We start from the raw sequence: 25,115 nt of genomic DNA, 5'->3' as shown, positions 1-25,115 counted from the left end.
TCTGCAAAGTTAGATAAAAAAATACATTTCCTGATTTAGTATCAGGGCCTATTTGTGTCAAGACAAAGTAGAGACTGGCGGGGAAATGCTGATAAACTGCAACATAAACAGGATAAAAAGACAAGTATACAATGCAAATTGCTATTCGCTAGGACAATAAAAATACATTACAATGTCAAGTTTTCATGTCTTGGGACCAATTTAATAAACCGAGGGAGTGCTGTTCAGTTTTTGCTTTATCACAAAGCATATAAATCATATGTTTAGCTTTTTTATTCACAGATTGTTTGTGGGGATCATCTACCCTGTTTTTCTAAACTGGATGCTAGATAAGGACCACGTTCAACCCTTTAGGCTATATGACTTCAGCTGAAAAGCCTGAACGTCACCTTTGACAGAACCATACTCTGGCCTTTAGCCACTGTCTAGTCTCTATGACTACAATAATAGCGACTGTTTATGTTTAATATTCGGAAACTGTGCAAGTTTTTGGGGATTCAAAGGTAGGGCACAGAAGCCCAAATAAGCATTGTAAGTTCATGTGAGTGGAGGCAGAAAGAAAGAGAAAAAGAAAAAGAAATAGCAAGTGAGAGAGAGAGAGAGAGAGAGAGGTCTCTTCTCATACTGAATTGTATGAAAAGGCACTGATGAGGGAATAAGCAGGAAAGATAGTAAATATGGGTTTCTTTGAACCCTCCAGCATCATTTGTTTGCCATCGCTTGACGTCAGTTCTTTCTCACTCGCACACACACACTGGCACGCACGCGCACACACACACACACACACACACACACACACACACACACACTAATCACACTCTCTGGATGGACAATGAGCACTGATGAAACAAAATCTCCCTGCTTGCAGCCCCACTGAGATTTCTCAAGCCATTCTGTTTGCATCAGCTCTACATCTGATGGAACACAACATTGAAGGCAATACCTTTTAGATGCCTCAAATGTCAAAGCAATGTTTTAACCCCATTACACAAAACAAGTGGTGCTGTGATCGTATTGGTTTAAGATAAATAAAATGTATTTAAGATAAATTGAGCTCCAGCGCTGCATATTTTCTATCCCACAGCATTTCAGTGTTGGAACTGAATTAGTGACCATCTGAATTTGCACTGTGATGTGGACATAGCCTAGATTTAGCCCAAAGTCCTGAATTCAATGCATATAAAGCAACCAGTTTGAGTACGGTTATAGAGAGAAAAAAAACCCAAAAGGATTAAAGCCACATGGCAAATACTGTTCCACTAAAACCACTATGATACTTCCAGGCATGGAGTCCACAAGATCTCTAAACATGTCCTGTGTTATCTGGGCAAGATATATTCATTCATTCATTCATTCTCTGTAACCGCTTATGCAGTTCAGGGTCGCGGTGGGTCTGGAGCCTTCCCGGAATCATTGTGCGCAAAAGACAGGAACACACCCTGGAGGGGGTCCAGTTCTTCACAGTGTCACACACACTCACACCTACGGACACTTTTGAGCTGTCAATCTATCTACCAATGTGTGTTTTTGAACCGTGGGATGGAAACTGGAGCACCCGGAGGAAACCCACGCGGACACAGGGAGAACACACCAAACTCCTCACAGACAGTCACCGGGAGCGGGATTGGAACCCACAACCCCAGGATCCCGGAGCTGTGTGACTGCGACACTACCTGCTGCGCCACCCTGTCACCCTTGGGCTAAACATATGAATTTTATTAGTTTTTTGTTTTCAAAATGTGAGGAATTTGGAGGCCAAGTCAACAATCTGGACTTTTGTCATGTTCCTCAAAAAAATCCTTCATTTTACTCAGTGTTATTTAATTTGATACCTCCTCTAGCAAGTTGATGGTTGCCACTTGAGATTTAAGTTCAACAGGGTGTGAGGCACTTCCTCGCTTAAGGGCAAGGCCACCCTGATGCTCCAGGTTGGAGTTTCCCCTCAGGGTTTCTCTGGGTCTGTGTGGATCTATGACTGTCACTTTCCCCGTGACAATAATACAATACATGTTTACGCTTTCTGCAATTCCCATTGTAACATCACTGACTGTGCAAGCGAACTGTTTAGGAAACTATCAATGAATAAATGATAAAAGAATCCAAAGGCTACAAAGCTAGCCTTTTGCTGTAAAAATGTAGAAGTGATTAAAGGTTGTTTGCAAGTTTCAGAAATTCCTTACAATCTACCAATACATAAGTGAATAAATGTTAGTGTGGGAGGAAACTCAAAGATTTCTGTGGCAACAGTCCAAACCAAATGGCTTTGCTGAACTTAATATCTCCCTTGAGTAAAAGCATCATGGGAAACTGAATTTGAGTGTGATATCAGTGTGGGTTCCATGCTGAATTTAATTTGATCTTTTAAGCACATCACAGCAAAGCTGCTCAATGTATAAGTGACCTAGTGTTGAACTTCAAAGAAGGAAAACAAGCAACTGACCTAGGCCTGCTTCAGCCACACATGCATTTTGGTAGGACAAGCTTTACACAGCGTGGAGAAAAAAATGAGAAAACAGTAGCCTTACAACTCAGTTTTGGACAAATATGTTGTGTAGTTTTAATTTGTTGGAATAGTAACTCCTGGTCTAGTTTCAATTATGCATTACATCAAACAGGGCTTTATGACATTTTCAGGCTGCAAAAAGGGATAAATATGGATGTCTCTAGAAAGTCAAGAATTGCTGGCAAATGTCAGACTATCCAGCTAATGTTAAGAGTGATAACTTTAACATTCATGCTGTATTCAGCTTCTCAAAACAATGAAACATATTTGTATTGTACAATGTTAAACCAACTACTGTGTCTGTACACTATGGAAGCCCTGAAGGCCAACGTGAAACAAAAATGTTTAAAGCTCATGAGACAAAATTCACCTTATTTATTTTTTCTGCCTGTTGTACACATCAAAAAATGTTTCTAGCATCATTTATACAATTTTATCCGCCAAAAGCATAATAATTTTTTTTCCTTCCTCAATTTTTTTCCCTACACGGTGAGGTGCTCCTTAAGGGTTAAAAAAGGACTAACATTTAATGTTATACCAGCTTTGACCAGCAGATGGAGGCAGTTTTTTTTTCAGTTGCCCCACAGGGATTCATTGAAACGAGAAAAAAACAAATCTGAGGAGCTAGGTGCTAAAATCGTCTCGCTGTTCCAGCTTTGACGAGCAGGGGGCGGATTAAAAAATTCTCATACCCTCAAGGCTTACTAAGATGAACAGGGGGAAATAATTTTGAGAAGGTTTAGCATGCTGTACCAGCTTTGACTTCAAGGGAGCAGTCCAACTCAATAGACTGCCCACGGCCGAGACACAAGCAAATTGGCCATCATACAGCCACAGGAGAGACAAAATTATAAATAATTAATATCAGCTGAAAAATGTGTCTCTCCTGTGGCAAATTTATAATTAAGAACAGCTGAACTTTTGTCTCTCCTGTGGCTGTATGACGGCCAGTTTGCTTGGGTTTCAGCCGTGGGCACTGTTTTGACTTGGAGTGCTCCCTTGTGGTCAAAGCTGGTTCTGCATGCTGCCCCTTTAAAAAAAAAACATTTTTCTCCTGATCGTCTGAGGAAGCCTGAAGGGGTAAATAGGAAAAAACTTTTTTAAATCCCTGGTCTAAGTTTGAACAGCATGCTAATTTTTAGCACCTAGCTCAGATATTTTTCCTCCATTGTTTCAATGAATCCCTGAGGGGCAACTGAAAATATATATCTGCCTCTAGCTGCTGGTCAAAACTGGTATAACATGCTAAATGTTAGCCTTTTTTTTATTTTTGAGGAAGGAAAAATATATTATTATGCTTTTGGTAGCTAGAAATATAAGTTATGCTAGAAATATATGTTCAACTGTTTTTTGTGTGTATAACAGGCAGGAAAAAATAAATAATATGGAACTTACTGTCAGGAACATATTTTAACCGTTTTTTTTCTCTTACCCTTCAGGGCTTCCCATACATACCAACCCACAAACTGTGAAATTAAAAATATATATATATATATATTTATTCATATCATACCAGGAACTTTTCTAGACTATTCGTTGTACTGGGTACACACAATTTAGAGGGATATGCTTACGATGTAGTAAAAATCTTGTTAAAGCGATTTAACACTAAACTTGATCATTCTTTATGAGCTGGGATAAAAAAAAGCTAATGCTATTTTAACTAATACATTTTCTAGTAGTTAATTATTGCATTTGCTTTAATGGTGTAATCTCATTTACTCCTTAAAAATAACAAAACAAACAAAAAAATAACTGCCTGAAGTAAACTGCCACTGGCTGGTTCGGGTTTCTGAAACGACACTGGGGCATTATGGAAGATTTAGTGGCTGTAGTGAATGTCTATGTACTATTTTATGGTTGTGCTCAGAAATCAAGAATACTATTGAGTTTTTATGACTGTGATTTTAGTGAGGTCCAGCAGACTTTTACCTGGGTCTAACAATGCCCCTGTGTCTCACAGAATGAGATCAGCCTGACAGCTTGGAATTCCCAATTGTGAAGGAGCTTTCTTTTATTTTTAGTCAGGTTGAAATTCTGAACTGTAGTTGACTGCAGTAAGAGTTTATCTCGTTAAAATAGTGTTTTAAACTGAAAACTCAGTTTTAAAGAAAGTTTGATCTATGCTACAATTTCATATTTGATTGAATGGGATTTTTGTTCCTGTCCTGTAAAATTTGTCGAGTCTAATACTAGCTACAAGAGAGTATTATAAGCAGTAGACAGGCCAGTCAATTCCTAGAAATATGCTGTTCAATAACATGCACACAACAAGAGAAAAGAACAGAGTGGACTATTTTACTACATGGACATGGATGCATCACACATGCTCTTTTTAAAAGCTGCCTCAATATAATGCTACTTTACTGTGTAATCCGTGGGGAAAACATGTTGACAAAAATTGCTTTGTTAATGCTATGGGTCATGAGCACATTCATCTTCTAACACAAATAGTAAAGGGCTGAAAGGTGTTTAGAGGAAGTGAATGATGACTTGGTCACAGCAGACAGATAAATAAATTTTAATACACTCTCTGACAGCTTTGGTTCACTTCACAGCTTCCACAATCAACAGCAGCATCACCAGCACACTTCTGCAGCTTCACATACCTTTCTGTGTTGTCTACCACTTGCTGTGTGTGTATTAAAAGTCTTTTAATTCCCTACAATGGCACCTTCTGTTTTCTTAACGCCAGCCACATAGCGTGTGGTGTTGATGTGTGAGAAAATGAGCAAAGGCACAAGGCGAACATTATTGACAAGCAGCATCTCACTACTGTAATGGGAATACATTTCTTAGCAGTGAGATTCTCAAAGCTCACTATATTATTTGATCATAATAAATAAAGATGTATAGTAATGTATAGTATAGATAGTAATGCACCTGTTTTCAGGATGTGCAGAAAAGACACTGAAGAGTGTATAGTTTAATCTAAAATATTCACGGGAATACTGTGGCTGCCACATAGCTGTGTGTGAAGTGTCATGTGCTGATTTTGTGTTTTAATTTATGTTAAAGAACTGGAAAAGAGAGAAAAGGATATGTTACTAACACTACCGGGTATATCAGGAAAGGAGAGGACAGCAGAAAAAGAAAGAGAGAGGAAGGAGAGGATGGGGCATTACAGGACAGAAAGAGACAGGAGAGGAAAGAAGGGAAATAAAAATAGGAAAGGAGAGGATATGAAAGGAAATAATTTTAAATTTACCAGCTCAGTGTGATGGCTTCTCACAAAGGGCAGAATTGGAGAAAACAGATTTCTGTGCCGTGTGATGACACATCAATATTCTTAGGAAAATTAAAGATATAGAAACTGTGCCCTGCTGCTGCCAAAAGCTAATAATCTCAGGCAGAACTCATTACTGTAAGCTCATGTGGGGCAAGAGTGGCTGATCTATGAGCTCTCGCACAGTCATCACCCTCTAAATCTCACAGCACCATTTCAATAACCACAAGTGCATTTCTTCATTTTAAATTCAGAGTTCATCTAAAGCCGTGATTCTAGATCAGATAACTGCTGCCAAAGATGTGCTTGATGGCAGAAACATCTCTCTGTCATTTTTAAAGGTCAAACAACAACAAAAACATTAAAGCAAGCCTCGGGACTATAAGCATAATGGCACACAGATGTCCTTTCTGCTGACTGACTCGATCAACATCAGAAAGATCAGAGCATAAAAGAGAGACACTAATGAGACGGTTCAGTTTCCACAACTCAGTGTTCCCACCTGAACGCATTCAAACTTTGTATCAACTTTTAGAAAAACTGTCACTGCGTTGGTGCCTTTTGCTGTCACTGTGGTGGTACCCTAAAGGGTACATATCCTGTACCTTTAATTAGGAAACATAAGTGTACCATATTCTATTACAATATTCAAGATTATAAATGTTGTTGGTTTCATTTTCCCCATTTCATCTCCAAAATTGATGTAGTTTAATGTACAAAGTTCTATGATGAAAATTCCAAACATTTACCTGTCCTTCCACAGAATGTAAATGTACTTTTAGAGAACACAACTAATTGTACCTTTAAAGGAACAGTTCCCGTGTTTGTACATTTAGTGAAAATAATGTCCCTGCACTGTACCTTTCTCTCTGAGTGTATAGAAAACAAATACATAGAGTAAGACATTATAATATACTGTGCATTATTTGAGTCTTAATTGCGCATCTAATGCTCCTTCATTTGGCATCAAATATAAAATCAATTTTGTGGTTTTGAGGTTTCTCTACTAATTAATTTACATCGCAAAGGAAGCAGGTGGCCAAGAGACTGATGTTTTCTTTGGCATCGTATTTGTGACGCCTTAATTTTAAAAACAGAGGCACATGCCCAATTCAATCCAAATGGCACACGTGAGTATCCCATTAGTGCTTCAGCAGCTGTAAGTGGCAGGTTGATTTAGGCGTCAGGATGTGTGGGAGAGACAATGTGTGACTCACCATGTTCCACACTATAAACACAACCTCCACCAAGAGCGTCTTTGTCAAAGTGCACAATGCAGTGCAGTAATGGCTTCTAAATCATATTTTTTCAATAACTGAAGACATAAACATGTCCATTCTAACAACTATCAATAAACTTTCCACATCTTCCATTAGGACTGCACAGCTTTTTGTGATACACGATTTGCTCACAGAACACTCCAGTAATGCATTTTATGACTGGTATCCAACCAGAGCCATTTCTGATCATAATGTATTTAGGGGGCTTCCCAACCTCCAACCACACAAACATATGTTTGTGTAAATTATGCATGTTTCTCATTTTTTAATCAGAAGGCAGGCTTATACGCTAATGTAAGAAATTACACAATGTAAGAGAAATAACAGTGTACAAATAATTAAATATACACCATGTCTCCCTGTGTCCGCGTGGGTTTCCTCTGGGTGCTCCGGTTTCCTCCCACAGTCCAAAAACACACGTTGGTAGGTGGATTGGCGACTCAAAAGTGACCGTAGGTGTGAGTGAATGTGTGAGTGTGTGTTGTCCTGTGAAGAACTGGCACCCCCTCCAGGGTGTATTCCTGCCTTGCGCCCAGTGATTCCAGGTAGGCTCTGGACCCAGTGACCCTGAATTGGATAAGGGTTACAGATAATGAATGGATGGATGGAATATACACCATGTACTATGAATGATGAAATAGAGAAACAGCATTCAGTTTAGGACAGTTGCATGGAAACCTATGCCTACACAGGGAGAACACACACCAATAGTGACCTGAGGTAGTGTTCAAACCCAAAAACCCAGGAACCTGGAATTGTGAGACAGCAACACTTCCTATTGCACCACCATGCCTTTACCAGTTGTAACAAATTCCTGTCAAAAATGTACCTTGCACAATTTAAAACTGAATAGTTGAAATACTTGAAAGCATCACATAAGCTCTTTCAATACGTCCTGAGTTATCAGCCGGTGAGGGTCAGTTTTCCAGCTATATGGATCTCTCAAGGTTGACACCATCATTCTAAAGAAGTTAAACATCAAACCCACTGTTAGAAAGTTATGCATTCAACTGAAATTGAATTCACATTCCAAATTAGACTCTTACTCCTAACCAGATACATCTTTCTTCATGAATTTTAAAACATGTGCTTTAATGCCATCCTGTCAGATTTAGAGCTTTCTGCAGTAGAGTTCATTTGGGCATTCTGACATAACCTTTCAAGGATATACTTTATTAATTCACAATATATATATATATATATATATGAGGTGCTTAAAGCAAGATTGTTTCTGTTATATTTGGCTCCTTGGAAGCCCATCATATATCTGTGGTTTGGCAGAATCACATTAGAACTTGTCATGGAGGCTACAAATCTGACATAACAAGGCACCTAAAAATAGTCATGTCTTACTTCTCAGAATTTCTTCTAACTTACTCATTTACTCCCAGACTTCAAACATGCCACAAATATAACTAATGAAATACAAGTGCATGGGGACATTGTTAGATTTTACATACAGCACTGACCCTCTAAAGCAGGCACATCTTCTTAGAAAACTTGATCTGAAATCATGAGAGGACTCAAATCAATTTTTGTATTGGAGATAGCAGTAAATGAGGAACCTGAGTCTGCTTTCATTCCAAATGGCATCCAGAAGGCTCCAGGCTGTTTTCACTATTTCTGCTCCAAATATACCTGAACCAAATATACCTGAAGCCAACTGCCTGGCTCAGGTGTGCTGGTGTTCTAAAAAATAAAATAAGATAAGACAGACAAGATGGAGATTCAAAGACTACTCTGATATCCGGTTTCATTATCCTCTCTGGCCTAGGAGAATATTTCTTTCACTTAACATAAGACAAAGCACACCCAAAATCGTTAATGAAGCTTGAAATGTTTCATTAACGTTATTTAGTCCACAATTTCTCACAGGAGAGAAAATTATTGCTCTTTATGGACACATAACTAGGTTAATCTGCCCCACCTTTACATTTGTTGAAGCAATACTGCCATCTTGTGGCACAGGTCTGCAATGAGTCTCTCAGTAGTCATTTTTAAAAATGCCAACTCGAAATATCATCACATTGTTTTGTTCAATAAAGTGTAAAGTTAATGCTAATTAATCCTATGTCTCTCAAGTCAAGTCAAGTTTATTTATATATCACATTTTAAAGACAGTGAATGTCAGCCAAAGTGCTGCACAATAAAAATCAACTAACAAACAAACCAGATAAAATTATAAAATGCATATAAAAAGAAATAAAACAAGTCTCTCAAGTTTTGAATCTGATTACAAAGTATGTTTCATATCTGCTATAAAGCACATCTGCTTCAAACAGATGAAGCCTTTGTAAACTGCTTTTATATATGAGGCATGAAACATCATCTTTCATGATTTCGACAGGATACAGAAAATGTACATGTTGGTGCCTCTCAGTTTTCACCTCAAATAAAAAATCTGAACTTCACCAGTAATTTACAAATGCTGCTGAAACACAGACATGGGGTGGGGGAATTTTCCAGTTATGATACTGACTGCATTATATGTTGTGCAACAACCTTTGAACACACAATGTCCATTTTATCAGCTCCACTCACCATACAGGAGCACTTTGTAGTTTAAATTACAGCCTGCAGTCTATCTGTTGCTCTGCATACGTTGCTTGTCCCCTTTCACCCTGTTCTTCAAAGATCAGGACCCTTGAAAGACCACAACAATTCAGGTTTGATTTTGGTGGGGGATCACTTTCAGCACTGCAGTGACACTGAATTTGTGGTGGTGTGTTAGGGTTGTCCTGGTACATTTGGATAAAAACAAAGCAGTGCTGCTGGAGCTGGCGGAATGCACAGGGAATGTAGAAACAAGGAGTTGGTCATATGCCTGGGCCCCATATTTAGGGAGTCACTGGGCTGCTCACATTCTGATATATGCAGCCCATCTGGGTCACATTAATTTGTCATATACCAACCCACTCAGAGCCTTTACCCAACTTAAACACAGCTAGCCCATTTTCAACACATGTGGGTCTAACTAAGGTGAGCTGGTTGGCCAATATATTAGTGCATTCTAAATTTTAAAAATGGCTGTAAAATGTTTAAAACCAGATAACTGTAATTAATAACATTTAATATTTTCTCAATCCAAGAATCAATAAGCATGCGGAACCTTTAGTGCGCGTGTTTTTCCAAGGGACACAGAAAGAAGCGAGCCGCCGGCGTCAGGTGATCCTTTGAAGCTGTTGATGAAATCATTATGAACATTTCTGCCGTAGTTCTGGTACTTTTTCGTCGTTTATCTGTTTGTTAAATGCTGTATTCCGTGTGTCGTTCACGGTTCTCTTTCACGGCGGGTTCGGGTTAAACTGAACTGTGGAGCGAACAAAGACTGGCGATAACATCGGCAGCTCGCACGATATTACACTGGAGTCAGAGAATGAAGCTCAAACCGCCCCAGACTCTAGATACTTGTGACTCGATAGGAGGTCGGAGTATAGACCCAAATGTAATATATGTGATAAAGTAGATGTATGCGTGTGATTGAATTCTGTTTGAATGTCTGTGAGGCTTGTTGTCCACTGCTTATGAGCAAAGACTACGGAATACATTCATGTGAAGTGTGCACTAGAGACCAAGGAGCTGTTTGAGACAGAGCCAACGTAGCAGCAATGTAGCATTTACGTTCCTTTTCAGCTATCGAACATACAACCAAAGTTTAAAACGTGGCTAACGCGTTTAGAAACTCATTGGAATGTCGTCTGTCGTTCTCGTTTCGACTTTTAGTTACATATTTAAATACAGGATATAAAAATTCATGTTTGTTTTATTCGAGATAATAACATTAGCATGCTAACGCTAGTAATGTGTGTTCTTCACTATTAACTGAGGATTTCTTGTACCAGGTTTAGTTATGAGTAAAGAGTTACAGATGAGGGCCGCAATTAATCAGAAGTTAATTGAGATGGGGGAGAGGGAGAGGTAAGTTTTCTTCACTATTCAGGAACGTTAACTATGGACCTGGAATATTCCCCATTGTACCGCTTGTTAAAGTTTCTCTTTGTGTTACAGGTTGAAGGAGTTGCTTAGAGCTAAACTCATTGAGTGTGGTTGGAGAGATCAGTTAAAAGCACATTGCAAAGGTAAGATATGTCGATTCAACTTTGTCATTGCTCCGTACGGTTAGTATCTATCAGATGTGCAAAACAAAACAGGGTAAAAGTACATAAAGTTTACAACGTGTTTAAGTAGTATATATGTATCCACGGGTTACAGTATTATGGTTTAATGTTTTAAGCTGACTGTCCGCCTAAATAATTTCTCTGATTTGGCTAAAAGTTTAATACGTACTGAAAATATGGGCCTTGTCTGAAAATATGGGCGAGCAATGAGATTTTTTTTTTTCCATTGGGACCCCAAGGCCAAATTCCAAATGTTTCTTACGCAATGTTGATCATAAAAATAACAGTTTCTGCACTCATGTAGTATATTGGATGTTGCAAATTATTTTTAGTCAGCTATAATTTTAACATCTCCTTGTGGTCCATGTCCAGTGTCCAATTACTGTCTGGGTGCAGTATTTGTTTTATTATCTGTGATGGGCACTACGTAGGGAGTACGGCACTATTTGGGACACAGGTTCTTCAACTAACTGACACAAACTAACAGAGTTACAAATGGAACAAAGATAAATAGGTCAGGGGTCTATGCTTTCATTTGCTTAATTTTAATGTCTAAATGGGGATTTAAATGTTGAAAAAAATTAATAAAACCATTTAAACTGTAAGTTTTTGTTTGAGTTGTGTGTTTAAGTTAGTGACACCCAATATGCGGCAACTCTACACAGTGATATCAGCTGCAACCTATGGGTATATTTACTTGCAATATAAACACCAGATATGTTTATAGACAATATGGCATTCATAGTCCGGCCAAATATGAAGCTGAGAACTGGAGGTGTTTTGGTACTTAAGTGTCCTGCCATACTTTCAGACACAGATATGAACCTTTGGTTTTATCCTTAATCTCAATTTCTTATGTGTTGGGATCTTAAGCATTTAGAAGCTCACTACCCGAACTTCAAATAATGCCTCTTTCATTATAAACAGATACGTTGCAACATAATCTTGTCAGTAGATCAAAAAGTAAACTCTAGGGCAGTGGTTCTCAAACAGTGGTACATGTATTACTGGTGGTATGCTAATCATCCTGAGGTGGTACTACATATGACATCTAAAAATGATCTATGTTCCCTGAGAAAGGAATAATTGGTCATCTAAAGTTTTAATGTGTAAATTACTCAGTCCTTCAGAGTTGTATTTGTGTTTTGTGTATTTGTGTTTTTCATTAACAAAAGGCAATGTGGCCAAATATCAACTTGAAAGGAACGTCTATCACTGAAGGGAAACGCTGTTCTTTTTGGTTTGTTTACATTCAAAAATCTCCATGTCTTTTAAGTTGGAAAGGTATTTTAATGCTTGTACATGTCAGACGGTTATCATGCTTTTATTCACTATTGAAATTACCACATTCATTTTTAACTTGTTTAGTTTTGTGACACTTTCTGTACTGCAGATAGCCGTCTCACAAACTGGAGACATTCCACCCTAAGTAATCAAAAAAAAAAAATAATAAAAAAAAGCAGAGCATACCAGATGAAAACAGGTTGATACCCTCTCCTCAGGTCAGATATTTGTAAACACATTAGAATATGGTGAGGAAATATCCTCAATTTTATTTCCAAAAAAAAAAAAATTGAAACATTCACAGTAATAGAAATTGCCACCCCAACTTCTAAATACCAGGAACCATCTTGCCATGTTAGCTTGTGAATTGCAAAAGCAGGTAAGCCGTACAAAATTGGTGAAGAACTTTATCACTTGCCAAACAAATGACAAGACCAACCACTGTAACAGAATTAAAGCTGAGCTAGATCTGATTTTAAAGCTCACTGATCTAGTCTTGTCCACTGTATTGCGAGGCTCAGCCCATTCACTAAATTCGTAAGCCGTAAATACACATGTATGCATACTATGTACTGTTTCTTTGTGTGTGTGTTTCTGTTATATGACGTCTACGTGGTGCTCCTAGGTATTACCAAGACACCTTATCCTGCTTTTCACCTGCAGGGGAACCTACTTAACTTGGCTTGGCTTTTTTGCTTTTTCATTATGCAAATCTGGTGCCTGGTCCCTGGATGCAGGTACTTCTTGTAGCACTTGCTCATGTGCCGTTACAAGCGAGCCGAGTAGGAACTAAATATTACATGTAAACCTTGCAGGGCACTGACTGGACAGAGAAACTTCAGTCACCAAAAATGCAGACATCCAACACTTGTAAAAGTTTCAAATGCTTCTTTGTTTAGTGGCTGATGAAAAACAAGAGAGTTGGCTGCAAGAGACTGCAACGAGGTACAAAAAAGCTCTACTGATCTGACTGAACTGGGGCAGATTTTTGTTCAGTCCCCACCAAAAACAACCTGCAAATACACAATGAGTAAATATGTCTTAATATTACGACTACTGTTGTTGTGGTTTTCAAAACCTGAAAAGGGGATTAAGGAATGCTGAGTCAAGTAGATTCCCTGCAGTGGTGAAGCGTCATCAATTCTGATCATTACCAAAGACGACTGCTGCCACAGTTGCCTTCAAAATATTCATGGTGTTCAATACATGATTATGAGGGGTGTTCAGTAAATGCACGATATATGTATGAAGTAAAACATAACACATGGAATATATTAGATGATATTTTTCTGTTTAATCACCCTTCTATTTGTTTACGTCTAGAACTTAGATTTTCCATTCCCTGAACATAAAACATTGTCTTTACTTGAAAAATTTTACTTGAATAATTTATCACTTTCCACAAAGACCTTTCTTCAAATTTGGGAGCAGGTAAAAATGAGCCAGGGTAGTTGGATGGACTAAATTCTTGGAATCCAGTCATGCACAGCACAATGCTTTTATGAAAGCACTTTTTATGAAAGATTTTCTTTTTTTTTTAAACAGAGGTAATCAAAGAAAAGGGGATTGAGAATGTCACAGTAGAAGACTTGGTTGTTGGAGTCACTCCTAAAGGAAGAGGTAAAGTTCATTTTCCCATTTTCTACAACACATTTACCAAGAAAACTGTAAATGAACAACAAAAAGTTGAATGAAATGAGCAAATCTGCTGGATGTAATTACCAATATCTGTTTTTCTCAGCCCTTGTGCCTGACAGTGTGAAAAAGGAGCTTCTGCAGAGAATAAGAGCTTTTTTAGCCCAGCATTCAACATGATGCATTCCTGGGAATATGATGAAATGCCAACTTAAATGCTACAATGTTAGCTGTGAAGTTGTGATTTTTTTTCTTTCTTTTTTTCTTTTTTCCTTTTTAAACCTGATTGTGAATTGCCATGTTTGTGGAAGAAATATGATTTTGTTGCATCAATAAAGTTTGCTCATGTTTATAGATAACATTTCAGTGGTGGGAACTGTCTGGGCTAGGTTTTAGAAGCAAAAAATAATGGTAGGTGTTGGAATCAAATACATCTATTTATGGTTTATTTAATTTTAAGGATTGAGGTAAAACCAGTACTCTCAATTTACTGAAAATGTAACAAAAAAATTAAGCTGAATCATTTAACTTGAAAAGGACCGTTTACATATGAAACATTTCAGATATTTTTTTGTTGTTCCTCTCACTTGACCAAGAGGAATATTTAAGGACTGGTTTGGAAAATTTCTTAGACCAGCTGTCACATTTTTATCCGACAATTTAGCCTCAGCATCAACTGAACTGTTGCTAAGCAGCAGGTGTTGAAAGTGCCTTATTCACTGAGTAAAACCAGTGCTAATATCACAGGCATCAACACAAGCACGTCTGAGCCTAAAATTACACCAGCTTTTAACAACTCAAGATATTCTTGATGTATTTTTTATAAATGCAGGAGCTCTTGTATTTTTGATATCAACTACATTTCTGCTAGTAATATAGTGGATCAACAGCGCTGTAAAGCCATTCTTAGCCATATTGCCATATAGACATATTTGCAATGTAATTTTGACCAGTCATATGTCATCATTGATTTACATGGAATTTCACTCTCATCTGTAATTTTCATTTTTACTCTCATTATTAATATCTACAATTAAGTTTTACTAATGAAATGGTTCAAAATGTCTAGGTCCATCCACATGTCATAATAAAAGTCTGACTAGTAATGCTGATTCACATGTCTAGTTTAGATCTGAATAGTTTTATGCTTTCAGATCTCTTTATAAAAATGTTTATATATTTACAATTCGGTTTTGACAAGTAAGAATAATAATGATGTCTAAAATTAGAATGGTTACTAGTTATATTTACAGTGCCGATATCTGCAACAGCAAATATTAAAAACAAACGCATTTTGGAACATTTTTCGCCTAACTATTTTTGTAGATAAACATTACCAATGTTTATACGATAGGGGGCGGTGCAGAACAATAAAAAAAAACCCTTTCGACGGGTGCACGACTCCAGTACTGGAGGGTTACTGTCCAGCACGGTGTGGGGATTTTCCTGCTCACACACGCCTGATACAACCAAACTGTTAATTGTGAGGGTTAGTGGGTGTGAATCACCAGACCTCCACGACTGGAGTTGTGGCCCCCTGACCTAGGAGCTGGGGCTTCTCCTCAACTGAAACACTCACTGAATAAGTCCATGTAAGCTCTTACAGGCAAACATTGCAGACATACACATTTATTGATAAACTATATATTTTCCACTATTTTTCCATATTAAATAGGAAGGCAGTCACATTTCTTGATGTATTTTGTAACATCTCTCGTTCTGTACAATTACAAAAACACATTCAGTAAAATGTAACTTAAAAGGTACAGTAGAGGTACATTATTGTCACTAAAGGTACAAGCATGAATTTAAAGTCCAGTTTTATACCCTAAAGTTTTCTAAAGGTGCATTCTCTTCTACAAAAGGTGAAGAGAATAATTGTAATCTTTCACTGTCAAACTGTAAAGTAAAAAAACAAAACCTGGAGATTAAAAGCAGTTGTATTAAATCAACACATTTTTAAATCTATAATTAGAACAGGTACAGTTATGTCCCCTAGTTACAGAATTTGTGACAGAATAGAGGGATAGAATCCTACTACTTTACATGGCACAGTGACTAATATAGGCTAGTAAAATATGTAAATACTGTAAAAGGTCATGTTTACTCTAACTTGTATCATAAAGCACCAACTGCAGTATCACGCCTTCCAGTGTCTAATAATGCAGTGTGTATTCTAGAAATGTCTATTTATGGACATGTTTATCGTTAATGATCTACTGCATCTACTGTTAAAAATGTAATACAGTCATGTTTACACTTAATGATGTAAACACGCATTGAATGAGAAGATATATAATATTTACTTGCATCGGACTGTAATATACTTCATAAACCATGCACTACATTGCAGTGTGGTCGTGTGTACAGTTAGGAAGCAGATCAGGTCATGTTTTGATGGGTTCCTCAACCCCTGTTAGCAAGCTACTGTAGTTGTGTTTCTGGCCTAACATCGAGCCTCTCCTCCCTCACGCGCCATTGGGGGTCTGTGTTGTTCCCAACGGACACATGGAAGCAAGTGTGTGTATGTGTGTGTGTGATAAAAGTGGGATCTATTCTCAGTCCCAGCAGCTCAACTCTTTCTTATAACAGTACAATACAGAGGGGGGCGTGTCCCGGGGCCCCTTCTCTCTCTCTCTCTCTCTCTCTCTCTCTCTCTCTCTGGTATAGAGGATAGCGCGAGCGCACGGCACTGATGATACACAGCAGTTCTCGCACGCGGCCCGTATGTGCCTAGTGTATGTGTGTATGGTGTAATTGTGTGTGTGTGTGAGAGAGAGAGTGTGTGTAGATGTATGTGTAGTGTGTGTGTGTGCTGTCACCGTGGAGAACTGTGGAGCTGCAGCGCTGGCACCACTTCGCGATGGACGCAGTGCGAGCAGCGGCAGTGTGCGCGCTCCTGCTCTTGCTGTGGAGTTTCCCGTGCGTCGAACCCGCGGCGCTGCTTTCCTCTCCTGCCGCGCGCCGCAGCAGAGCCGGCAGGAGCGCGCCGCACGCGCACAGGACTCCCCCCAAAACCCTCCGCGAGACCCCCGCGGCCGAGCTGAAGAGCGCCGTGGAGCCGCACGAGTACATGCTCTCCATTTACCGGACTTACTCCGCCGCCGAGAAACTGGGGCTCAACGCCAGCTTCTTTCCCTCGTCCAAGTCCGCCAACACCATCACCAGCTTCGTGGACAGAGGAAAAGGTGCGTCTGGCTCCTTTATGACCTCCATGTCTGCACTGGATGGTCGGGGTTCAGGGGGCTTTAGTTTTCATTGGCGCGGAGGTATTGTTTCGTTTTCTTGTGTGTTTCTGTGCTTTGACCAACCAAGTCATGTTTTAACTTGACCAACATTTTTCGAGCGCTTATATTTTCGTTGTTTTTTTCCCCACAAACAAATAGAGAATATGTTTACGAATGTTTATTGACTGGACATTTTTGAAACACTTTTTTGAAACACTTTTAACAACCTAAAATGTAAAAATAAACAATGAGGGGACTACATTCTTACGAGTATATTTAGGCGCTGCGGAGTCCCCCGGCTCGGGAAGAAGTTCGGGCCTAAGCGTGAGTCCGCCTGTGATTTTGGGGCATTGTAGATACGTTCCTACACTGACCCCGATCTCGCACTCCAATAAAACACTCACAGGGGCGTTCTGCGAATGACAGGCAATAAATCAGAAAATCTTCCCACATATAAACGGCTATCGCTGCCCTCAGAGACTCGTGTAGAGTTCACCGTCCCCAGAACTCAGAGACAACGAAGAATTAAATGAAGTTGATTGGTTGGTTGTTCATGTTTAGAGTTTAATGAACGTGCTGAAATGTGATTTAACTCATTGATTTATAATCCCTCTATATTTATTAGTGCTTCAAGATCAGGTTTAAAGGAGGGATGCTGAAATAAAGGGGATGGATTATGCACAGACACTTTTCAAAAACATTTTTGACTCTTTGAATAATGATTAGTTTTGCTGTTGTTGTTATTGTCATTATTATTATTATTAATAAAAGATGGTTTATTGACAGGTGAGAGCTGTGAAGTGAACTGATGAAGAGGGAAATGGGGTAGAGAGAGAGAGGGGGACAGAGAGAGTAGTGAGTGCTGAGTCTGATGGGATGTGTCAGTGGCTGTGACCCTGTCCCCGAGTCTGCGCTCTGCGGAATATTTGAACTCGCTGATCTCATTGAGTGCTCATGTCATAACATATCAAACACTGTCTGTTCTCCGTAATGAACGAGTTCAGCTCGTGGTGCATCTCCACAGAGGGAGAAAGAGAGAGATGGCTGACCACAGCTCGGACTGTCCTCTCTCTGGACTCTCCGCCTCTTTGCAACACGCCTGAGCAAAATAAATTAGCTCTTTTTCTATCTGGATTTGCCTCAATAACCCTCCTCAATACTCAGTAACCCAGTTTCAGATGTATACAAGACACGGACGTGTTCATACATCCTGGACCCTTGTTCTGTGAATGAAAAAAACGGTACTCTAAAACTAGTCTATTTTTTATTTATTTATTCGACTGTAGTTTGTTGATAAGGTTTTTATTGTAATCTGGCGTGTTTAAAACTTCTATAGGAACAGAACAACTGATAGTCTAATAACTAATAACAGACTACGGCCAAACTGCTCTCAACTTTCTTCACTGATTTTTGGCTCTCAGCTCCGTGCCTGATCCAACGCTGGATGTTATCAAACATCATTTCCACCTTAAATTATGATAAGGGCTTAATCTTTACGTAGAGCTGGAAAGCATTTCCTCCGCGCAGATAAAGACATTTCCCCCCAAAAAACGCCCTGAACGCGGTTATCACGCTCAGAGTCGCGGGATCAGACCAGAACAAACGGAATGTATGAAAATTACTTTTGGCACTTGAAGGAACTCATTAAAAGCGCAGATGGTGAATGCTGGCCCCAGTGGCCACCCCACGAATGTCTCTCTCTCTCTCTCTCTCTCTCTCTCTCTCTCTCACTCTATCAGAAATATGAGGAAGAATTTGTCTTGTTTTTACCAGGACACTAGTTACAATTTTCAGTTTCCGATTGAAACATAATAAAAACGTACGTGCGCTAAAACTGTGAAATAAGCCACGACTATTAGGTGTTCTTCTTTTTCTTCTTCATGTCTTGATTATATTCAAACCCCGTTTTTTTAAAAGCCGGGTGGTAGTTATTTTTACAGGGAACATAATCAAGAGAGGCATTTTGGAAATGTTCTCTCTGGCAGAGAGAGTGAAATTTACGCGTGAATGGGGAGGGAGCTGTGGAGCTGAGGGAGAGATTCGGAGCTGTTCGTTATTTGTTGAACTTGTATTCGATTTATTTGAAGTCTTCAAATGTTAACGCGACGCAGATGAGCTCGGGAGCAGAAACAATAACACGACTTTCATTCAGTCTCGGTTCGAAGAAAACTGAACGCTGCAGTCTGCGAGGTTTACCTGCTCCTTTGCAGAATCAGTGACAATGACAAAGTCATAGATTTAAAGTAAGATATTTTTTTCAGGCAAAATTTGGTTCTGACGTCGAGAACAATATTTTCAATTTTATCTGTAAAACTAAAATATATGCCTTCGTGGAATAAACACTGTTGTTGTGAATTAAGTAGCGTGGATGGGTAAAATGGTTGCACAAAAATAAATGACATCAGCACGGTCTTCGCCAAAATCAGTAAAGTTAACACTGCTTGAAATGATGGGATACACATCTTTCGTGGGGAACAACGATTACATATTTGACAAATGTTTGTTGGTGTAGCTTTTTCTGTAAAATAATAATGAAGTATTTGGACCTTTAGTTAATAATAATAATAATAATAATAACAACAACAATAATAATAATAATAATAATAACAATAACAATAACAATAACAATAATAATACATTTAATAAAAATAAAATGTCTTCAAAATACCCTACTCCACTAAAATTATATGTAATGATCTAAAATTAATCTACACAAAAAAACGAATGTTCCACTTCATTATAAAAAAATAAAAAAATAAATACATACATATATTTTTTTTTAAATTAGAGACAATTTTGATTGATTTTAGGCCTATATTCTAAAAAAAATGTTTCAGAGTATGAGACTTAGGTGGATCTTTCTCTGAGCCCTTTAGGGGTTCTTCTAGTAACATTTAGTATTTCAAGAACCGTTTAAAGACCAAACAGGTTTCACCTGTAAAGAGGAAGAAGCAAAAGGCCTTTTAAGGTTTCTGTCGATGAGACAGTCTGAAGAACCTCTGCCTTCCTGGAAACATTTGTTTTAGAGTGAACATTAATGTTAGTTCTGTATTCTGCTGACGTGTTAAATTCAAATTTTTTAGGCAGTCGAATCAATAATTATACAGTGCACTGAGGCTTTTTCATAGACCGTTTGTAAGAGCTCACGCCTGGTGGTATTTTGTCGTGTAGAAAATGGGTGAAACAGTCGGTTTTGGGTTTGTTTGGTCCAGGATTTCTGAAATGGTGTGTCTCCTCAAATAAAAAAAAAGGGTCTGAATGAGTCGCGAGGTTGTTTTTTTATATAAAATAATACATTTTAAATGTCTTCTATATTGACAGACGGGCGTAAAAACACTTGCAGTGGATTAGCCGTTGCCATGGTAACGACAACGAACGGTGGAAGGCTAAATATTAAACTGTATATGTGCCCGTTTACTATAGCACAAGTTTCTAAAATACACTTGTTATGTTTGAGTTCTATAAAATGGTTCGCGAAATAAATGACCCTGGCCATGGGAGATTGGGTCCCAATTCAGGACCACCGTTTTAGCCTGTGTTTAGCTGGTTTAGGGGTTTAGACTGAGTGAGCTGCTGTCTGTGCTGATGTAGACTACACTAGGCCTCTGAATTCCTGGCGGGGAAAGAATGCATTAATTGTGTATTGTGCAGCAGTGTGTGGACAGCAGGCTATTTCTCTTATTGTCTGCAATGCTCTCTCTCTCTCTCTCAGACCTCATTCTGTCTGCGCCATCAAAGTAAAACATTTAGCCTGGAGACACCCGTGTGGTATACGTTAATCTGCAAGGGGCTTGTATGAGTGTTAAAATGTATAGTGTGCATGAATGAGGGGTTTTTGTTTTGCTTGACTTGGCCTGAATCTGTTTCTGAGAGTGTGAAGCGCAGGTACAGCAGTTCTGCTGTGTTTAGGACTCTCGGGAGAGAAATAAAAGATCCTCCAGGGTGTGTATAATAAAAATGGTGGCCCACTGTGGTTTCTGCCTGACAGGATTCACAGCAAAGCGCATTAAACGACACGTTACCAGCGAATTTGCTGCAGGAAAAGTTTCGTTCTAAAATATTGAAGATTAGTTTTTAACACGTTAGAATTCCAATGATTTTTCCACGGGAGCCAGCATTGCTCGGTGTAGGCTACTGTTCAGACACTTAAGGACAGAATTTCAAGTGTTTATCCTGGCAACAGTATGCTTTCTTTTTTTTTTGCTTCTTTAAAAAAAACCATTACACTATCAGAATACGTATAAACATAACCACAGTGTTAAGACTCTTTTTAACAGCTGATAGCACGTCAGCTTACAACATATTCCTCCATGCGCTCGTTGATTTCGTCATTTCCAGCGCCATCACATTTGAATTTAATGGCGGATTAGCAAAACACAATCAATTAGCAAAAAACTACACATTTATACGGGACTGGGGCTGTTTAGAGAAGGTTTGTTTGATTACAGTAAATTCACTGTTACAATGTTAATATTAGTGTTTACGGGTTTTTCTCTCTCTTTAGCTGTTTCGTAACCTAAATATTGCTCAAATTTTAGTCCTTAAAATGTACACATACAACAGTAAAAAGAAAAAAATAGAAGGAATTTTGCCACAATGTAATGTAGTAACGTCTATAGATAACAGCAAGGATGAAATATATTATAATGTTTTATGTTTTTAATCGATAATATAATAAAAAGGTCTACTAATTACAGTGTTGCTTCTGCTATTATACTACTATTAAATACTAATTTATGATACAATTATTTCCATCTAAGAAATATATTAAATTCTTTACACAAAAGCAAGTCAATCACTGTTTATTGTTAGTCGTGATGTTTGATCTCAATCTCTCATTAATCACCCTCTATTTTTTCCCCTCTCTCTCTCTCTCAGACGATGCAGTGTCTCCAGTGCGGAGGCAGCAGTATGTATTTGATGTGTCGGCGCTGGCGGCGGGTGAGGAGGTGTTAGGCGCGGAGCTGCGCGTGCTGCGGCAGGTGTGTTCGGACTGCGCCGCTCCCGCCGCCGAGGAGCTCTACACCCTGCACCTGAGACCGTGCGATTCGGACGCTCCGCCGGTGTCCAGCGCGGCGTTGCAGCCGAACGTGCATGTTTCGCGCGCGGCCTCTTGGACCGTGCTAGATGCATGGGGCGCTTTCAAGAGCGCGTTTAAGGGCGGCACTCCGTCTTCTGTGTGCGTGGAACTCAGTGCCACGCTCGCACACTCACACGCCGAGCTCGACCTCATGCACATGGGATTCAGCAGGCGCGCGCGGCCGCGGCGACACAGGGCCATCCTGGTGGTCTACACGCGCTCGCGGAAACGGGAGAGTCTCTTTAACGAGCTGAGGGAGAAGACCAAGTCTCGAGGAGACCCTCATCATGGGGCAAAAGTTCGGGGAGGCGACCTCCAGACGACCCTGAACGCGCGGCGCAGGCGCAGAACGGCGCGTCACGGCAAGCGCCACGGCAAGAAGGCCAAATCGCGCTGCAGTAAGAAGGCCCTGCACGTGAACTTCAAAGAGCTCGGCTGGGACGACTGGATCATCGCGCCTCTCGACTACGAGGCGTACCATTGCGAGGGCGTGTGCGACTTCCCGCTGCGCTCGCACCTCGAGCCCACCAACCACGCCATCATACAGACACTCATGAACTCCATGGACCCCGGCAGTACGCCCCCCAGTTGCTGCGTGCCCACCAAGCTCAGCCCCATCAGCATTCTCTACATAGACTCGGGCAATAATGTAGTTTACAAGCAGTACGAGGACATGGTGGTGGAGCAGTGCGGATGCAGGTAGCGCCCCACAACCCCTTCCTATTAAAACCCACTCCCCTCCACACCAGGGGGCTTTTATTTTGGGTAAAAATACATATTAGGGCTGAGATGGGCTCGCCTTAATGAGCAACATAACCCACCTGAAAATTAGCGACAGTAACGTCCCCCATACACCATACTCCCCTCCATATTAAGGGGCTTTTATTTCGAAACTATTTAAGGCTTGAAGAGTAACAAAGTCTGTTACCGCTGCACGTTCTCACAGGAGCACGTGGAAGTAGGGAAAGTGCCCTTAAAAAAGGTTTCCCAGGACAACGAGGCAAAAAAGGCTGGACATTCTGGACACAGGAGGATATTAGGCCTAATGCTGTGGATGGAGTGATGGAGGAATGGAGGGGAGGGATGTGCACCTGTGCAAAGCCCAGCTGCTCGAGTCATGAGTGATGGCTCTTCACCTGTTGCTCATGCCTGTGTGAGCTCAGTGGTCAGTTACAGTGGCTTTGTCATGGTCAGCTATGGAAAAACTCATTCATCAACTGTCTTAAAACAATCTTTTAGCTCTGATCATGTGCTACAGGACTATTCCTGCGGATAAACTGACATCAGCTGGTCATAGCTACATGTTTTGCAGGACATTGCTGCCTGCCAATGACCTATTATGGTTGCAGAGAAACTCCCTTGGGTCAAATCCCCCTTTGTATTTTTCCTTTTTTTTTTTTTTTCGAAGTGCCTGGACATTTGACTGTAAGGGTCACAGTGCCTGCTAAAGCCAGGGATCCACTAAAACCTCCAGCTGGACCCCCGGAGAGGCATGGATGAGCAGGAGGACATCTTCACTGAATGCACTTCACAGAGACGGACTGACCGAGCCCAGTGGTCAGGAGACTCGTAAGCGAGATTATATTTAAATGCACATTAGCTTCGAATGCACTGCTGTTCATTATTTGAGCTGTAAATATTTTGTATAGTTAAAGCTCTAAAAGTGCGAGGAATGGAGAAATGCCCAGCCACATTTCTGTGTAAATGTACATTTTTTTTAAAAATGCACTCAAATCGCTATAATTTCTATTCTATAATTATTTTATTATTTGTGATGTACAGAGTTTCATGATAATCTGTGTATTTCTTACTTTGTTAAAAAATTAATTTAAAAATGTATTCAATACTTGCTGAGGTTGGAAATACCAATATCAATGTCTACCTCATTATTGCATAGAATCTGAGGTTTTGAGGTGCATTCAGTTAGAGTGTAAAGTTTTCTTTTCCAGTTCTATATACAATATATCAATGGAGAGTAATCCATGCTATTGCTGTACTAATAAAATGAAAAACGCAGACCTGTGTGTCGCTAATGGCTCACGAAACCCTTTTGAGAAACTGAGAGACTAAGTCTCACCATGTCTACACCTCAATAACATTCTGTGTGGAATCAAAGAACAACAGGGGAGACATTTATTGTTACATAGAATGTTTTAATCTTCTTTAGAGGAAAAAAACAGATGGTTATTCAAGTGTTTTTTTGTAATAAATGTGGTCCTAGAGGAAAGAGTGCACAAAAAACATTCTAATGGGTTCTATACAGTTACACCTTGACAATAGCAGAACACCTTTGGTGCTATATAGAACTATTTATATTATTTATATAATATTTATATTATTTATATAATATTTATATTTATAGTCTTACCTACTTAGATTTAAAAGTCAGAGACCACCCTTCATTTCATCAGAATCAGAATCTCTTTATGTCGCCAGGTATGTTAAACATACTAGGAATTTGTCTTGGTGACAGCAACACATGTATGACATGTAACACAGACTGTTAACAAACATAACTCTAAAAGAGGTACAATAAACAATAAATAAACTAAAGAATACAGTTAAGTACTAGCAGAAAAAAGAGCATTAAGACATAAATTAGACAACATAAAATATAAAATCTATACTGTACAGATATGAGTTTCCAATGGTCATTATTTTCCAAATGACCATGAAGTGCAAAATTGTGCATAAAATTTATCACAAGTCTCAAAAACTAAGGTTTCTTTCCTTGAAGAATCACTTTGAGTTTTAAAAAATCA

General features: G+C 39.3%; 2 protein-coding genes across 6 annotated transcripts; both read left to right on the top strand.

The window, feature by feature from the left end:
- The first annotated feature begins 9,631 nt into the window (after positions 1 to 9,631).
- Positions 9,632 to 15,315, top strand: eny2 (ENY2 transcription and export complex 2 subunit). Of its 5 annotated transcripts, none has more exons than XM_066683333.1 (6): positions 9,767 to 9,988; positions 10,099 to 10,174; positions 10,852 to 10,927; positions 11,018 to 11,088; positions 13,957 to 14,031; positions 14,153 to 15,314. In XM_066683333.1, exons 3-6 carry the CDS (start codon positions 10,860 to 10,862, stop codon positions 14,224 to 14,226), a joined length of 288 nt encoding a protein of 95 aa, XP_066539430.1. In that variant the 5' UTR covers positions 9,767 to 9,988; positions 10,099 to 10,174; positions 10,852 to 10,859; the 3' UTR covers positions 14,227 to 15,314. The 5 variants fall into 5 exon arrangements, with proteins under 5 accessions (XP_066539432.1, XP_066539430.1, XP_066539429.1 ...); XM_066683332.1 differs by having other exon boundaries at positions 9,769 to 9,988; positions 10,099 to 10,229; positions 14,153 to 15,313; XM_066683335.1 differs by lacking the exons at positions 9,767 to 9,988; positions 10,099 to 10,174 and adding an exon at positions 9,632 to 9,675 and having other exon boundaries at positions 14,153 to 15,315.
- A 1,594-nt stretch (positions 15,316 to 16,909) lies between these two features.
- Positions 16,910 to 24,296, top strand: gdf6a (growth differentiation factor 6a). Its single transcript, XM_066683638.1, has 2 exons — positions 16,910 to 17,234; positions 22,152 to 24,296. Exons 1-2 carry the CDS (start codon positions 16,910 to 16,912, stop codon positions 23,054 to 23,056), a joined length of 1,230 nt encoding a protein of 409 aa, XP_066539735.1. The 3' UTR covers positions 23,057 to 24,296.
- Positions 24,297 to 25,115: the final 819 nt, after the last annotated feature.

This window comes from Hoplias malabaricus, chromosome 10 (genome assembly GCF_029633855.1).
Source record: "Hoplias malabaricus isolate fHopMal1 chromosome 10, fHopMal1.hap1, whole genome shotgun sequence".
Classification (NCBI taxonomy): Eukaryota; Metazoa; Chordata; class Actinopteri; order Characiformes; family Erythrinidae; genus Hoplias; species Hoplias malabaricus.
Note: the sequence above shows the minus strand (reverse complement) of the source record. Positions and strands in the feature narration are given on the sequence as shown.